This window comes from Pygocentrus nattereri, chromosome 1, assembly GCF_015220715.1.
Source record: "Pygocentrus nattereri isolate fPygNat1 chromosome 1, fPygNat1.pri, whole genome shotgun sequence".
Lineage (NCBI taxonomy): Eukaryota > Metazoa > Chordata > Actinopteri > Characiformes > Serrasalmidae > Pygocentrus > Pygocentrus nattereri.
The window spans coordinates 4,531,503-4,549,881 of record NC_051211.1 but is presented as its reverse complement, the minus strand read 5'-3'; the positions used below and the strand labels follow the sequence as shown (position 1 = coordinate 4,549,881).

At 40.9% G+C, this 18,379-nt stretch overlaps 1 protein-coding gene across 1 annotated transcript; it reads right to left on the bottom strand.

Annotated features, from left to right (window-relative positions):
• Positions 1-1,125: 1,125 nt before the first annotated feature.
• On the bottom strand, positions 1,126-13,325 carry sf3a3 (splicing factor 3a, subunit 3). The gene is made up of 17 exons (XM_017721779.2): positions 13,083-13,325; positions 11,707-11,754; positions 11,185-11,237; positions 10,959-11,064; positions 10,771-10,843; positions 10,300-10,391; positions 10,127-10,209; positions 9,506-9,644; positions 9,137-9,205; positions 8,585-8,652; positions 8,345-8,452; positions 8,190-8,259; positions 6,908-7,072; positions 5,595-5,705; positions 4,818-4,908; positions 2,707-2,762; positions 1,126-1,442 (listed from the first exon to the last, which is right to left on the bottom strand). Exons 1-17 carry the CDS (start codon positions 13,176-13,178, stop codon positions 1,365-1,367), a joined length of 1,506 nt encoding a protein of 501 aa, XP_017577268.1. The 5' UTR covers positions 13,179-13,325; the 3' UTR covers positions 1,126-1,364.
• Positions 13,326-18,379: the final 5,054 nt, after the last annotated feature.

The following is an 18,379-nucleotide window of genomic DNA, read 5'->3' as shown; positions in this document are numbered from 1 at the left end:
ACTTCAACCTGCCCACCGGGGCAAAGCTGTAATTAAGCGAGGCATTTGTTTTCTTGTTCTTTCACACTTCTCTCAGCAGCCATCTGAGCCCATTAGCGTGCCTGGTGAGGTCTCTGTGGGGAGACAGCCAGCTAACAGCTTAAATGGTGCTGAAGAGCCTCTCAGTGCACCATAAAAGCTGCTAAGAGGGCCATAGTGAGCAATTACGGAAAGAAGGTATCGATCAGTTTTATATTGCATATCGCAGAGTAACAAACGAGCCTGTGATTCTCATCTGAACAGAACAGCTCGTCTTTCTGCAGATCTGATGAACACGTTTTCAATACCTCATCGCAGATTTAAGAACAAAGGAAAATAGAGCAGTGAGTGGCCAGGGGTCCAAGCACCCGAGCTGTTAAGCCAGGAATCTCCTGTACATCTTGCCAATGAGGCCCAAATTTGCTCATAATGAATCATGACTACTTCAGTTTAAGGCCATAAATGTCAAAACTCGGTCACAAAAGAGGAAAAACACCTCTATGAAACTGCTAATCGCCACATACTGCGGCGTCGTTTGCACCTGTTTCTGGTTTACCTGTAATCCTTTTCTTAGCTTTTATTTAGCTGCTTTGGGGACTCATTCTTTTAGGGGTGTGTTGGTAGAACACACTCGTAAGAGTTTTGTAACCACAGCCGTTTTTCCCCTCCTCTTTTGGTGTTCTTCCTTGTATACATCTGTCCACCTTTTAAAACTTCAATAAACACTTAAGTGTCAAAAAACTAACTGCATTAACGTTTGCAGGAAAATATTGTTTTAAACCGTTTGCTGCAGAGATTTTTTTACTTAAGTTAACAAAATACTTCATTTGGCTTCTGCACACCACGTTGTAGGCCAAGCATCATTTAGGCAATTATGAGTATTTTGCTTCAAGCGTAATCATAACTTTCAAAGCCTGAAGAGTCATAAGCAATCATCCATTGTTCTGCACAAGGGGCATCCAGTTTATTAGGTCCACCTACCTTGTACATACTTTCATTGGCCATTTTATCAGAAACACGATTTTATTTATTTAGCTACAGTTTTGAATGAGGTTGAGCATTAAAAGCAGCATTTTTGATCTTTAAAAAAGTAAGAAATTGTGCACATTTTTGCCAAATGTTCTCAGATTTATTGAATATTGAAATCCACGTGTGTCCCATTTCACAGAGCAGGGCTTAAAGGGGAATGCTCATATAATAAAACATACAAATCTACTATTTTCAAAAGACTCATACGAATGGCTGAAGTTCACGGTTAAAAAGACGAGTGGAAACCGACTGTAATCCTAAGCACATCTCATGCTTCAGGTTGGGTGAACCTGTCTTATCGGCTTCATCTCAGGGCCTTAAAGCAGACCCTGCCGTTTCAGATCCTCATAAGTCTTCTTGTTGACCACGTTTCCACTGGAGTCCTCATACTCTTCCTGAAAGACAGAGGGAGGCCAAAAGAAGGAAGGAGAGAGAGAGAGAGAGAGAGAGAGAGAGAGAGAGAGAGAGAGAGAGAGAGAGAGAGAGAGAGAGAGAGAGAGAGAGAGAGAGAGAGAGAGAGAGAGAGAGAGAGAGAGAGAGGAAGGGAGAGAGAGAGAGAGAGAGAGAGAGAGAGAGAGAGAGAGAGAGAGAGGATCAGGGCTTGCAGATGGCACTACTCCCTCTTGTGGACAGTTCATGTTTCATAGTTATTACAATCATGCAGAAGACTGAGACAACAGACAAGCTGAGTATGACTGATTTAAAGGAACAGTTCACCAACACCATTCACCAGACGGGTCTGATCTTCAGAGTCTGACCAAATCAGACTGAGCCATAAACTGACCCAATATCAGGTTCAGCTCAGTTTGGTCAGTTTGTCCAGATCAGTATTAATGTTGTTTTGTTCCAGCCGGTCTGTAAAGCTTCTTACAGCCCGTTTAGTTTGGCGAATGGTGTTGGGTTCATTTCTGGCTGATTCCAGGTTGTTCAGCTGTTCTTGTCACAGCTGCCGACTGAAAAGGTCAGATGTGGTCTTAACAGCGTCCGTTTTCTGTTTGTGGCGAAGTAAGAAGTAAAACGTTCAAATGGCTTGAGCGTCTCCTACAGCTGTCAGAGTCGTTGCTTAGCAACAGCGTCTCAGTGGAGTGATGCAGTGTTCGTGAAAAATCTGTGACGTTATGGTGAAATAACAGCACGGCTAGAACGCCTCTCAACCAATCAGCTCGCGTGGCCGGAACTAATTGTTGTGTAATAGTTCATCACCATCATCTATCACTACTCACTAGATACATTAGCAAACTTTATATGCCAAACATGCTACATATGGAGTAAAGTGGGGGGTGTAGATTAGATTTTTTAAGGCTGCAGTGATGCTGTAGGCATGTCACAGTTATTGCATAATTGCACATAAATGATCTGATTTAAAGTTGCCTCCAATCTTTTTCCGTAGTCATTTCATTTCACAATCATGACAAACTATACATTTGGTGGCGAATAAATGTAAATAAAAGAAATCAGTAAAAGCATTCACTGAGACGCGTCACAGGACTCATGAAAACATCTCACTGGCAGCTGTAACATGTTTAGAGGGCAGCGCAAGTGATGTTTCTTTACTCGACTCTATTACTTCAACAGCTGCCAAGACAAACCAATAAAAGGCAGAAAGGCATCGAAATGACTGGCAGATAAAATTTCATGACTGTGACGTCAGTAGCTCACCTCTGTGTCTGGCTGCCATCGCTCTGATGCCTTCTGTGATTTGAGCTTCGACCAGACTATTCAAAAGAGAAGAAAAACAAATGAACAGGTTTCTCTGCACCGTCATGATCAGTGTCGGCCAATGCCAAACATAAAGCACTCGACAAGCTCAGTGTCAAAGGCACCTTGATAAATCAGCGCTAACATTTCATCAAAAGCCTTGCAAGGCTTAGAATAAAATATTTTTATTAATAAAACAATTTGGCTGCACATTAATGTATAAAAGTTATTCTAAATAATCATAAAGAACATGTTCGACGTGTCCAGAATAACGAACAGAGCAGCAGGCGACTCTGGAATAACTGAAGAAGCTACTGTAGGACATCAAGAACAGTGATAAAGAATTTACCCCCTTTCTGCAGGACTCCTAGTGGCCTTCTTGTCAAAATGTAAAACAATCGTTGGATATTTTTATTAATATCATCAAATAAAATGGTTTAATATAAAATCCAATTTAAATTTAACTAAAATTTGTTCAAATTGAAACATAATAGATAAACAGCAACTTAACTATCAGTGCTGGACTTTGGTGACGTTATCTATAAATACACTCCCTCCAGCTCTCTCAAATTACTGGATCCAGTGTATCGCTCTGCCCTGAGGTTCATCACTGGAGGTCCCTACAGAATCACCACTGTGAGCCGTGTGCCAAAGTTGGGTGGCCCTCTTTAACAGGACGAAGGGAAACACACTGGTTGAGTTTTATTTATAAGACACTCTCCGGTCATTTGCCAGAATACATCACTTCATTGATGAATACAAATAACAGTAATTATCAGACTCGCTCTAGTGACTGGATCAGCTGCCAGGTACCAAGAGTTTTTACGGAACTGGGAAAATCTGCTTTTAGTCACAGCACCAGCTGGAATTCACTACAGGACACACTAAAACTCGGCTCACTGGCGTCACTCAGTCATTTTAAACTTTTAATATCGAACCACCTTCAGACGGCCTGCACCTGTTTTACTTCATCTTATTTATTCGTAACTTTTATTTTTGTGTTAGTTCTACTTAGTTCTTTATCTCTTTTTATTTATTTATTTCCTCTCGTTTTATTTTTAATAGTTTATCATCACTTTTCTTAATTTGTGATATTGTATTATTACCTTACTAATTTCTTATCTACTTTTGATCTTACTTTCTTATCATTTAAATCTCAAGTTCTATTTTATCTACTTTTATCTTTTATTCACTGTTATTTTAAATTTTCTTTTAATTTAAAATGATTAAATGTAGTTATTATTTTCTTTGTCATGTCAATCCCTGTTTTTGTAAATGCTCGGCTACATTGAAAATGAGGGTTGCACTCAATGCACTTCCGAGTCAAAATAAAGGTTGATTGATAATAATAAACATTAAAACTGAAGGCTAAACTGAGGGACCTCTAAAACAGACTGAAACTGCGTTTTATGGCCACTGTGAACAGAACGTCTATTCGTATATACACATCACTGCAGTACGCAGTGTATTATTCATCCAACGTCTTGTTGTATTCAAAATAATTTCAACACTGAAAATACTGAACGTTTAACAACAGTGATTTGTTTATGATTTGCACATACTGTACATTTTTACTTGTATTTTTACTTTTTTACTACTGCTTTTAGAGTTATTCTTATTTTCTTTTTTATTCTCTTAAGATTATATTAAGATAATATTTGGTGAACGGAGGAACAGCAAAGTAAGAATTTCATTGTACAGCACAACTGCCTGTTCTGCTGTGCACATGACAATAAAACTCTTGAATCTTGATATTTACACCGAGTAATTATCCTACATAAAATGGACAAATGACCATATTATATGGGAAGTGACCCAGGATTTTGAAGAAGTGCAGCAGACGGGACAAAAGCTTGAAACTCCAAAGTGATAAAAAAAAAAATTACTTTTAATGGAAGTCAATGGAACCAGATTTTTTTTCCAAGTAATTTTGGGCCGTTTCTTTTGGTCCATTCACCATAAAATTAAACATCTATTTAAAATTAGGTAAAAAAAAAAAAGGCAAAATGGAGATATGAGGTTTTATTCCAGCAGCGAAATGTTCCACGTAAACAAGTGGCAGTTGTACTCACGGGACACTGCGTCCTCGATCTGGGTGACGTTGGCGAAGTGGGCCGTGTTGGGGATTCCCAAGCAGCGCATGCCATGCGCATGTCTCCATTCCTAAAAGACACGGAGGGAAAACTCAGCTCTCACTGCAGAAACATCTATGAGTGAAATACCAAAATGTATTCATATCCTGAATAAAGCACTAGACCTGGCCCAATTAACCAATTAAAAAAAAAACAATAAATATTTTTTCACTAAATATAACAAATTACTCACTGAGATGGCAGTTTACACTGGGGTAACCAAACTGGGCCCGTCACAATTATTACATAATCATCTAATCTAATTATTTCAGATGATCCCATTTATTCAAGAGGTAAATGCACTCACTGACAACATGGGACTCGACGAGAGGATCTAGCGTCTAACTTTGTTTTTTTTGTGATTTATTTGTTAGCTGTGTACTCAATTCAAACACAGCATGTTTTAGCATGCATGCTGACAAAATTCCTGTTTTTTTCCTCATATTTTCACTCGAGAAAAGCAAAAACGACATTTGTGATTTGGGTGCAATTGTAGGGAGATTGTCACAATAATGCGTTTGTTAAAACTTCATGAAACCTTTTTTTTCTACAGCTTGTCTTACATCAGGCAAAAGCTGCGTCCATTTCAATTGCAACTGTGCAATTCAATAACAAACATGAGTTGGTTGAATAGCCTTACGACAGACACACGTCTCCACTGTGTACAAAACACAGAGAGCAGCCGACTTCGCGCTCAGTAAGGAAATAAACACTCACTGCAAAGTGTCTCTGGAAGGCTTTGGGTCCTCTGTATGTGTAGTTTCCACAGATTTCACAGTTGTAGTTGATATTCAGACCATGAAGTTTGTACAGCCAGTATGGAATGGGCTAGAAAAACAGAAAAAAGATTAAAATCAAGAATTTTATCATTAAAAATGTATAATAAAATAATTATACACTATATGATATAGGTGCGAAATAAAAATGTCCTCATTATTGTGATACATTTCTTCATAATACTCATTTGACTTTATGATGTATATCATCAGTACTTCCAGAACACTGAACAACTACATGGATCATATAAAAATAATAATAAATAAATAAAAACTGATTTAGACCAATTATAGAGAGATACAGATAAGCTGATTGGCTGGAAGCCTATTATGTCATTCTTATGTTAAGTTTATTTTTTTCCTGCTATTTTTTCTTATGCTGTCTATACATTGCAAATATTAAATAAAAATATAATAGAACTTGTTTTTAACAGCAGTTTTACTGGTGAATTCTGTCCAGTCCACTGTGTTTGGAAATCATAGGGGGAAAAATTGTTTGGAAATCATAGGGGGAAAAATTGTTTGGAAATCATAGGGGGGAAAATTGCTTGGAAATCATAGGGGGGAAAATTGCTTGGAAATCATAGGGGGGAAAATTGCTTGGAAATCATAGGGAGAAAATTGTTTGGAAATCATAGGGAGAAATTTGTTTGGAAATCATAGGGAGAAAATTTGTTTGGAAATCATAGGGGGGAAAAATTGGAAATCATAGGGGGAAAAATTGTTTGAAATTGATGGTACAGTGGTAGGCAAAATTTTAGGTGCCCTGGTTAAATTCCATGTTTCGTTGATTTTCTAAGTCCAAATAAGTAAAACGTTCTTTAGAGAGAACACACTTCTGCACATTTAAATATATAATTGCTGTTTATTTACTGAATTTAACATATAGGAAAAAATAAATCAGAAAAATGGTCTCTGCAAAAGTTATTGAACATTTTGCATGTTTTATTTGTTTTTAACTCTAAAACGAGCAAAATGCCATATTTAAGTTTGTTCCCTGTAGGGGATGTGTAGATTTCTTTAAGTACTGCCCTGAACACACAATCTAAAGTTAAAAAAAAAGGAGTCCATCACTTATTATTAAAGCAAACATAACCAAACATAAATGACTTGTCTAGCATTCATTTATGATCCCTATTGGAAGTCAACAAAAGACAAAACAACAAACAGGAAAGCAGCAAATTTGCTGTACACTGCCTGGAAATTTCTCCTTCGTTCCTTCTCGTTAACACAGTAAAAAGCAGGTGTAGCTACCTTGCCGTCCCAGCCCAGCGGCAGGTTTTTGGGGTTGTAGATGATCTCGTTGTCCTCGTCTTCACTCTCGCTCTCGCTGGGCTGCTCCTCGTCGTCCTCTTCGCGCTCCTCGCCCGTGCGAGCCTGCTTCCTCTGAACGTTCTCATGGGTCAGCTGCCTCTGCTCCTGCAGGACGAGCAACGTGAACTCAAAGGAATTAGTAACAGGTCATCCCAGTGATAAACTTCAGTAACAACAGAAGCAAGAAGAGAGAAAAAACGTAAGTGTAAAATATCCTAAATTATCACCATTTCAACATTTGACCGCCACCAGGATTGCTTCAAAACATGCATGAGAACTACAGGAAACATGCATGAATGTGATGGACTACATCCAGCTGGATCAGCACTACAGAGGAATACAGGGTGATTCAAAAAGATTCATCTGATTTAAAAGCTCCATATTTTTATAACTGTGAGGCGCCGGGGAACCGATCACAATCCATTTGAAAGATGGGGTCATATGGTTTCTGACAGCCAGTGTGGCAGTGAACCTCCAACAGCTGAGAGCATTCGTCGCTGGTACCATTCTGTTGGTGTGCCACGACTCCCAATAACACTGGACGATCTCCGAAATCCCACCGAAAGAGCCGTGAGTGCAGCGACGCCCGACACGCTCAGTCCAGTCTGGGATGAGTTTGACTGTGGTGTTGATGTCGTCCGTACAGCTGGTGGAGGTTCATGTTGAGCACTTGTAAAATTACATAATAAACTTTACGCTCATTTACACCATTTACAGTTCACTGCATTGATCTGTAATGATTTACAGGTGGAATAAATCATTTTGAAATCGGATGAATCTTTTTGAACCACGATGTATAATATTTACTTCTATAGGGTCACAAATACAGTAGAATTAAGCAAAAGAATGACGTTTAGCTCAGAAACCCAACACGTTTCTCAAAATTTACCAAACGTTACTACTCGCTGCACAGCTAATAACATTAATATACGTTTTTATTTATGTGTTTATTTACTGAACCACTTTTTTGGGAAATTGAAAATTGTAAAAATTGTAAAATGAAAGGACAACAGTGGACGGGTCTGGTCAGATGGTGACGTCTACTATTTTTACTACTATTAATACTGAAGTTGTTTTTGTTACTACTGCCTTTCCTGCATATATGAACTCTTCCTATCTGCCTCTTTAAATAAAAGATTTAAAAAAAGAAAAAGAGCAAAGAAATTCAGTTATGCTGTCATCTAACAACAAGCGCTCTAAAACCATTCCCGAGGTCACTTACCCCCAAGATCTCCACATATTCATAAATCTGTGCTTCAAAGAAACCGATCTCCTTGTTTCGTTCCGTGTCCCTGTGAGCAGAGGATGGTGGCTGAGGTTAGATTCCAAGTATCAAACTCAAAGAGATCTGCTGTTCTGCAAGTATAAGACACTTACTTCTTTGGTCCCTTGGCTTTGGGGTTTTTGGCAAACAGAGACGGATCCAGCGACTCCAGAGATTTGCCTTTAGTGCTGAACAGTCTCTGCGCTCTCTCCTCCAGTGTGCTGGAAAGCATACAGGATTAATTTAATTTGACGTTGGCATTATTTATTTTATGCTGCTTCACTGCATTAAAAACACAGATGATTATAAAAGGACAAATATACACACACACACACACACACACACACACTTACCCTCCACACTTCAATCCCAAAGCCATGAGGGCAGACTTTAATCTGTCCAGTCCCAGAGATGCCAACTCCTGCAAGGAAACAGGTGTTCTGTTAACGAAAGCTGGCTATATATGTACAAAATGCCCTATTTGAGTGTGTGCGCTTTTGTTTATGTGGAAAATTGTGCTTTTTTTAAAAAAAAAAAAGTACTAAAAATCATTGAATGTGATTTTAATAATTGTGTACCAAACAGAGAAAACTGTACATGTCAGTACTCCGGTTTTTTATTTAATTGTGATCTTATTTTGTTCTAGTTGTCATAATTTATAAGCTAAGGCCCACTCCCATTTTACCCATCACCCCTACCACTGATATAGTGGCAATAGCACAATAATAGCACAATAAGCTATTCTCCTCTGCACAGCCGTTACAGTGAAAACAATACAAAATTAAATCTTAAAAGGAAGAATGGTGTTCTTAGGGGGGGGGGGGGTGTTTCCCATCTTCTTTGGCTCTTGACTCCATCAGCAGAATAATCCAGGAGCTATGGGCATTCATAACGAGAACACTTACCTCCCAGGACGAGAAGGCAGACAGGTCCAGATGAGCTCCAGCGTGAGTCAGAGCACTGCTCGCCTCTTTCTGTCACACACAATAAGCATGTCAGCATATAAAGAACTGCACAAGAATACTGAACTGACTGGTCCAGCGCTTCAGAACAAACACAGCATTAATAGTGCCCTTCACTTCCACTGACTTAACATATTTGCAATGAACTATTTGGGTTTTCTCGCATTTTAAGAAGCAAAAATATCTAATTTGGATTCTTTGCCCCTGGTTATTTCCGCCGGTGGTTATAGGGCTCATCCTAATTGCCTGTGGAACAAGATATTATCATTTTCTTTTTCTTTTAAATCAAAGACGTAATTAAGGCGAACCCACCGGCCAACCAGGGAAGGTCCCGTTCTCCCACTTCTTCTCAAACTCAGCCAGAACTTTTCCATATAGCTCATTCTGGTCCAGCAGTGGCTTCACTCTGTCAGTATAATCCTGCAGGTACTCCAGCAACATCTCCAGATATCTGTGCAGCACACAACACAATTAGAGACTCAATAAGTAATTAAGCCACCCGCTTTGGATGGAATTATAGCCGAATGCAGCGGCTGACGGGGAAGTCGCAGAGAACTTTCAGCAGGGATGTTCAGTTTTATCTGCAAAGGGCTGCTCTGGTGGCAGCCTTTCATTTCCACAGAGCAGGTGATTAATGGTTTGAAGACTGACATCAACCGATTTAACAAGCAGAACCGAGCGCACCTCGGAAGGAAAATGAGCAGCCAGACTGGCCTTTTCCAGAAAAGACTGGACATGAAGTACTGACAGAAAAAGAGACGGCAGCCTACCGGTTACAATATACAGCAGATAATCATAATACAGAAGACATTTTTGCTAAGCTCGTCCCCTCAGTGTCCAATAACACTGCCACTGACCATCATACCCCATAACAAAGATGAAGAAATAACATCACCCCAAAAACACCTTTTATTCACGTGGAACTGGACTTACTTTTTGTACTCAGCATTCTTTCTATCTTTGGAGATATCGAAGAGCTGATCGAACGATGACAAATAAGAGATGTATTCCAGTTTCTACAAGAGTAAAAAAAAAGCACATCAAAAAAATTAAACAATCTCATAATCAGGAATCGGATCCATTAGAAAAAGGAGTGAAGATCGCACCTCGGCTCCCTTCAGGTTGATGTACTTGAGGTAACAATCATGGAGATCTAGATAGCGACCATATCCTTCTTCATCAGTGAATTCTACTAGATCTGCACAAGAGAACACACAAGGATGTGAAAAGTGATGTGGTAAGACCTGATAGCAGACTACTCTGCGGTGAGAGATATGGCTATTAAATGCATTAAGGCATCTTTATAATACAATGTTCCCAATATGTAGTACTTTCTGAACGTGGAACAGACAAAAAGCAGAAGATAAATAATCTATTTATGTAAAAAAATTAAACACTGTTAAAAAGAAATGAACAAAAATAACGTCATAATGCTGACACTGCTGCATGTTACGATACACTGGCTGCTGTTGTGGTTGTCCTGTTCTGTAAAACTTCATGATCCATGCACTTGCTCAAAGCTGCAGTGTTGTACTCTACTGCCCACCTGTAAAAGCACAAAAGAAGCAAAGACTTACTCTGCGCCTCCTCGCTGGGGTTGTCTCTGGCCTTCATCAGCTCCTCGAACTCCACTGACATGGGCACACAGATCTGCGCATGAAAGTGAGAGAAGGCAAAATATTAAGTAAACAGCAATCTATTTTCAATAACAAATGTCTGAAAACCTGACCTAATGGAAAGTTAAGTTAAATGCCAGGTGTGTTACCTCATTAGGATGTTTCCTGTGGAATTCCTTGATCTGTTTCAGCCGGTTGTAGAATTCAGCAAACTCGTTCGGCCCCGATATCGCACTCAGCTCTTCTTTCCGCATACTGATGCAGAAGAATTACAAAGTCAACACGCCGCTGACGCGAAGTCAATACAATGTAAGTGCATTTATTTATATAAATAAACATAAAGAGATTCGCAGCACAATAAAAACAAACTCTTACCCGTCTTTGTCTTCATACGAGTCCCTAAGGTTCCCACTCACTTCCATATACCTCTATACACAAAGAAAAGCAGAGCACGGTCATGGTAGTGAATATAGGCTGCGTTCACATTACCAGGCTGAAGAGGCACAAATCTGATTTTTTGCCCTGATGTGAATCAGATCTGGTGTTTTCAGGGCTGTGTGGACAGCTCATCTCACCCTTTCCTCCTCCGTCTGGCTCTAATAATGAAGCTGAGAGCTGATCAGAGTTAATGATCTTCTCAGCGAAGCTCGTTCTGCTCGTTAGTTTGTGCTGATGATGCAGCGATTCAGTCATGTGACGTTACTGAGTAGGAGGAGCTCATGAGGGTCATTTCAGGCCGGTTCATCACATTAATGACAGATTTGAATCACTGACCTAAACGAGTGTGAACCGTCGAGTCAGAGATCAGATTTGAGCAACGAGGTTTGTAATGTGAGCGCAGCAATAAAGCACTTTCAGTAACCGAACAACGGCACTGACGTTAGTCCAGAAACTTACGTCCAGCATAGCTCGTATCCGGTGGTCAGAATTAATCTGGTCACGTAACTGAAAGAAAGAAAGAAAGAAAGAAAGAGGAACAAATAATTAACTGTGAGTAACACTTGCAAAGTGTTCATTGTTTACCCAACCCCTAAAACCCTCATGGTCTGTATGGGTTCAGCACTTACACGTTAGTTTCACAGTAGTTACTGAATATTAAGCAATGACCATAGAAAAAGTCTCACACCGGTTTCTTAGACATGGCTTAGACCTTGTCTTGGACTAATCTGCAGTGCCAATACTGACTGATCACCATTGGAAATTCTGTTAACTCTCAACTTAGGTTTAGATTTAATACAGATTTAGTAAACACTAACACTAATGCATCTGATCCAGCCAAACAGGAGCCTCTGAAGAGGTTAACAAATAGGAGAAAGTGTGGCAGATGGTGCTGGAACTACACACAGCAGGATGGAAGCTCTCCAGTACAGCTGTTCAAAACCAAAACAACACAATAACAACAACAACATGCTGATATGACTGGTTAGGCGAGTGTGATTTAGTCAGAGCCTAAATAAGTGCAATATTCCGCCAGGTTAAAGGGGAACTCCACCAATTTTTCAAAAATTACACATGACTGAATGATTAAGATGTAAACATCACTCCCTCACAGACGGTCATTACATTAAATGGTTAGATATATGCTGTCTGACGTCTGAAACACTGGTCAAGATTTTGTGATAAAATTTTGGTGTAAAACATATTTTAATCCATTCATGGAAGGGGGGATACACACAGAGCACTGTGAGACAAAATGGTCCCCAAAGAAAACTTTCACCACCATCAACATTACATATAAATCCTCAGGAGACTCGTGTAGGTTCTCCGGTGGTTCTAGATAGTAAGTAAAACGTCTATATCTGTGCTGTAGTCATGGGGACGTCTGGTTCCTATCACCACCACTGTAAAGGAATCCGACCCATTTCACGCCAAACCGCTTTGAATGACTCTGTTTACATCTCAAAGACTGAATTATGTGGCCATTTGGGGGGGAAATATAACACTATGTTTGCTGTTCGGCCAACAAGCGAACAACAGTGTCTTGATATACTGAAAGAAAGCCGAACTGAACGGAACCGAATCAATACAAACTAGCCTAGCAAGTAGCGTTAGCTTAGCTACCGCTACCCGCGCAATGCGCAACAATTCAACGAGTCCAAACGTCTCTAGTTCGCCGTTTTCGGGGTATTTGGGTCTAATGGTGGATTCTTCACCGAGCCAGATGTTATTTCACAGCAGAGCCCGGCCGCCTCTTCGCTGGGGCTGGTCAGCAGGCCGGCCGGGTTAGCTGTTAGCGGTTAGCAGCGTTAGCTTTAGCCCCCGAGCTGAAGTACCGTGGTTTTCTTGTGCAGCATCTCCTTTGTTTTGGCGTCCATCAGTCTCTCCACCTCCTCGTGGTAGCGGCGCTGCTGCTCTAAAATCGTTTCCATGGTTTTTCCAGAGGAACAAGCTTGACAAACGGGTCGGGCTCGGTTCTGTAGCTTTCAATCAACCAGCATAACGCGTGTGACGAGCACGGCGGTCCGGCATTCAGTCAAACGCCGCCTCGCAGACTCGAGGAGAAACGTTCCGCCTCGCCTGCGCTCACAGGAACCGGCCACGAGTGGGCGACACTCACAAAAACACCGGTCAGGCACAACATTACGACCATTGTCCATTTTATCAGTTCCACTGACCACATAGCTGCACTCTGTAGTTCTACGGTCACAGACTGTAGTCCATCTGTTTCTCTGATACTCTGTCACCCTGTTCTTCAGTGGTCAGGACCCCCATGGACCCTCACAGAGCAGGTAATGTTTGGGTGGTGGATCATTCACAGCACTGACGTGGTGGTGGCCTGTTACTATGTGTGTCGGTGTCCGCTCACTGTCCACTCTATGAGACGCTCCTACCTTGTCGGTCCACCTTGTAGATGTGAAATCAGAGACGACAGCTCATCTGCTGCTGCACAGTTTGTGCTGGTCGTCCTCTGGTCCTTCATCAGTGGTCACAGGACGCTGTAGGCTGGATGTTGTTGGTTCTCAGTCCAGCAGCCACACTGAGGTGTTTAAAAACTCCAGCAGCACCGCTGTGTCTGATCCACTCAGACCAGCACAACATACCACCACCACCACCACGTAAGTGTTACCGCAGTGCTGAGAATGACCCAACCCCCAAATAGTACCTGCTCTGTGAGGGTCCATGGGGGTCCTGACCACTGAAGAAGAGGGTAACAGAGTATCAGAGAAACAGATGGACTACAGTCTGTAACTGTAGAACTACAGAGTGCAGCTATACAGTAAGTGGAGCTGATAAACTGGACAATGTGTGCTGGTGTTCTGGATGTTAAATAAAATGTCTATATTTGTGTTGTAGTGTATGGGGACCTCTCTACCATCAACCATTTCACACCAAACCGCACAGAATCGCTCTGTTTACGTCTCAAACACTGAATTATGTAGAGGTTTTGACTCATTGTGGGATTCCCCTTTGGAATTTGTTCTATATGTCGTGATTCAGTCACTTTTTTCGCCACATCATTTACACTTCAACTCAGATGACACGCTGATTGATAGTAGCCGAGTTGTGGGCAGCGGCACAGCGACACACACTGAGCTGGGCCGGAATAAATGTGATGTAATGTAAAGTGAATGCAGATGTGATTTAGGGTTACACTTTGTGAGGGCTCTTCCTCACAGGGCTTAAACATGTGTAAAACAGGTGGACATAAATCAGGAGCAGGAACGTGGTGTTTGTCACCGGCACTCCGGCTCAGCACTGACCCTGAACACCCCTTTGTGGTCAGTAAATTAACATAGATCTGTCACAGTGGCCACAGCCTTGAGTCTAATAGGTGTCTGTAGCTGTTCAGAGTGATCAGCTCTGTCCTGTGCAAATGTTTGCACACTTCTGCACACTTTAATGCGTCGCGGGGGGGGGGGGGGGGGGGGGTGCTGGAGCCTAACCCAGCGGTCATTGGGTGGAAGGCAGGATACACCCTGGACAGGTCGCCAGTCCATCGCAGGGCAGACAGACAGACAGACAGACAGACAGACACATTCATTCACACACTCACACGCAGGGCCAATGTAGCACGTCCAATTGGCCTGACTGCACATCTTTGGACAGTGGGAGGAAACCGGAGAACCCGGAGGAAACCCACGCAGACACGGGGAGAACATGCAAACTCCACACAGAGAGGACCCTGGTTGCCCGGCTGGGGAATCGAACCCAGGCCCTCCTCGCTGTGAGGCGACAGCGCTACCCATTGCGCCACCGTGTAGAAAAATAGAATAATAAAAAATATATATAAATATAAGAAGTGACAATCTGGCACATACAGATTAAGGTCTGTGGCGAATATAAACAGTAGTGCAGTTAGAATGAGCTGTATGTGTACGCTAAACAGAACAATTTCTAAATAAACAGAAATTGTGCACTAAAATTTGCAAATGCCATATTGAAGTGTGTTTACAGTAGACGTTAACTCACTCAAACTTTTGCATATAACTAAAAAAATCTTTATTTTTTGCATTCAAAATCTTTCAAGATTTCAGATTGGAAAGATAAAGAGCTCAGAAAGTGATCAGGCGTGAAAGATACTTTACTGATCATTAAATATTGATACTTTAGCAAATCGTTACATATTGTGTAATATACGAGCATGCACTGCTCATTAAACATTTAGGGACAGTAAATGATCATGTTTTCTGTGTTGATCTGCAATAACTTACCATATAGCAGCCTAAGCCGTAGAGACTCAGGTTTCTTTACAGTGGTGGTGATGGGAACCAGGGGTCACTATGCACTACAATACAAATATAGACATTTTATTTACCATCCAGAACCACCAGTGAAGCTACACAAGTCTTCTGAGGTTTATATGGAGTGTTGATGATGGGAAAATCGTCATAAATCTTAAAAATCCTTTGGGGACTAATTTGCCTCAAATCACTCTACATGTTTCCCTCTATCATGAATTTTCATCAAACGTTTCACCAAACAACGTCTCAGATATCAGGCAGTGAGTTCATAACCATTTTATGTAGAGAACAACCTTCTGTGACGGAGCTTTTAGAGGAGGACGTCTGGTTCCTATCACCACCACTGCGAACAGTTCTAATTCTGTAAGTTTCTCTAGAACGGAGGGGTTCACACCAAACCGCTCTGAACGGCTCTGTTTACATCTCAACTATTTAAACTATTTAGTTTAATTATGCAATTATGTAAAATAGGTTGAGTTTCCCTTTAATATTATCTTCTGCGTTGGACAGACAGCAGAGGGGGCTCCTGAGCAAGTCCTAAATTAGTGGCCATTCAGTCGATGCCTTCTTAACCTCTTTCTGCAGGCCCTTAAGTGGCCATTCAGCTGGCGTCCTGTTTCAAATCCAGATGTGGTGCAGTATCCGGACGCCTGTTGGAGCTCTGAACTTTGGAGGTGTGTCTGCAGATTTCCTTCAGAAGCTGAAAGTGAGTCTCCGGAAGAGAATGGAAGCTGTAACAAAGGGAAAGAGTGACACTCGCTGTGCATCATACACACGTAACCCTTGTGTGGTGCTGATGTGTTTGTTACTCAGCGGTCTGGTGGACCCAACACATTACTGGCCTTTAAATCAATACAGTCATAATAATTTATATAAAAATACCAGATGTTTAAAATGTCACAAGTGTCCAGTGTAGGGTTCTCCTTTAGCAGCTGTAGCCAGTCAGCAGCCTGTCCATGCTGTCCTCCCTCACACACACACACCCACACACACACACACACTAACAGCAGGCCATGTAGGAGAAGAACAGAGTGAAGGACACAGCACTTCCACACTTTTACTCCCCCAGCCCAACACCACATGTGTAATATAGATGTGTGGGGGGTGAACAGAGTTCAAACACTGAAAATGGGTTATTTTATACATTCTCAGAAAACGAGGCCAATAAATCTGGGTTGAAATAATAATAAATCGCTTCATTTTTACCTTTGGTAAACACTGAAAATGAGTCCCACAGACCTGAACACCACACACGGGTTAAAAGGATGGTTCTTCAAAGGTTCTTTAGTGCAGAAAATGGTTTTACGCAGAACCACGAACACTCAGACCCCCCTCTGCATGAGTAAATAGTTCTTTGAATGGTTCTTCAGATTGAAGGAGAATGTGTTTAATATGGTTCTATATAGAACCTTTTAAAAAGGGCTCCTCTAGTGTTAGAGGCTTGACGTCGTAACAACAGAAGAACCCTTTTTGGTGCTATATAGACCCTTTAAAGAATCCTTTAATCACACAAAGTGTTCAAAGACAATGTATTGCCTGGTGTACATTGCGTAGTTATGTATGATATTATGTCTAGTTATGTACTTTACCTCTTTATATTTTGTGAAAATATGTAATAATAAGAATGAATTGATTTGATTTGCCTCAATTTGATGGCCTGACACAATAATACTCCAAATCCTGAGTGCGCAAGACGCAGTGAATGGCGCTTTATTGACCTATTAGAAACTAGTACAGTGGCCAACAATGCATGAGAATCAGGTTGATTGATTAAATGAGTTGGCTAGTAGGAAAAGATCAGCACCACACCGTGAGGTCAGACGAAGGGGCTTCCTCTCTTCAGGCTGTTCTTTGACTCGGGCCCCCATGTGCTTAACGACACGAGTGTCAACGCTGGAGTGACACTTGAAGCAGAGTGGAGTGGACGAGATAATGCTAACGCGATTAGAGGGTGCAGCTTTCATCCTTTCATACCGCAGGATCCATCCACCCTCCCTCACAGGCTTCATTCATCTTTCACTCCACATTCGGAGGCCAAGTCACAGAAGGAAGATCTGGAGATCTGGGCACTGAATAGATAAATACAGTCATATGCAAATGTATATTTAACAAATGACATGTTTTATTTATATTGCAACAGCACATCCTCTATAGGGAGCGCACTGAAATATAGCATTTTATAGGGAAAATCACATATAGGGAAAATCATAAAAGGTGCCATAACTTTTGAGCAGGTCACATTTTTTCATTTCATATTTAAAAGCCAGCAAATAAACAGCAACCGTGTATTACACTATGCAGAAGTGTGCTCTCTGTAGAGGATGTGTTCACCTTTTTACAAAAATACTCAAAATACCACATCATAAATGTAACTTTAATATAGTCAGATATGGCCTGATCACTTTATATCAGCCTAAATTGATTCTCTTAGGCTACTTTTAGGTTGGTTTCCATAGATTAAGCCTAGTCTTGGACTGATTAAAATGCTAAAGGTGATGGACAGATAGACAGATTCAACAACTCAGTACAAGGCATGAATGTGTAGTTAGCATCTACCAGAAGTCAAAATATAATATAATAAATAAAATGTTATTGCAAATGTGCAATAACAAGCATAAATATGACATATCTATGAAATATAACTGTATGAACAGTCTACACACAATTACAAATATATCTATGAATGATAGATATCGCTGTTGTTGGAAGAAAACTTTGTAACTCCACAATGGGAACTTTACAGGAGAAGGAAAGAACCTACTGTACTTTTAATGTAAGTCAATGGAACCAGAATTTTTTCCCAACAATATTCAGCGCTTTCTTTTGGTCCGTTCATCACGTAATTTACACAAAATGCAAAGAACAGCAGGCGTTTTCAAATGATGTCA

Bases quoted from the DNA above. Each gene is read 5' to 3' on its own strand.
- sf3a3 (XM_017721779.2), bottom strand. From the start codon at position 13,178: ATGGAAACGATTTTAGAGCAGCAGCGCCGCTACCACGAGGAGGTGGAG. The intron at 9,206-9,505 runs GTGGGTTCGCCT...TGTGTGTGACAG, and splicing joins GGACCTTCCCTGGTTGGCCG to AAAGAGGCGAGCAGTGCTCT. The intron at 2,763-4,817 runs GTGAGTACAACT...TCTTTTGAATAG, and splicing joins GATCGAGGACGCAGTGTCCC to TCTGGTCGAAGCTCAAATCA.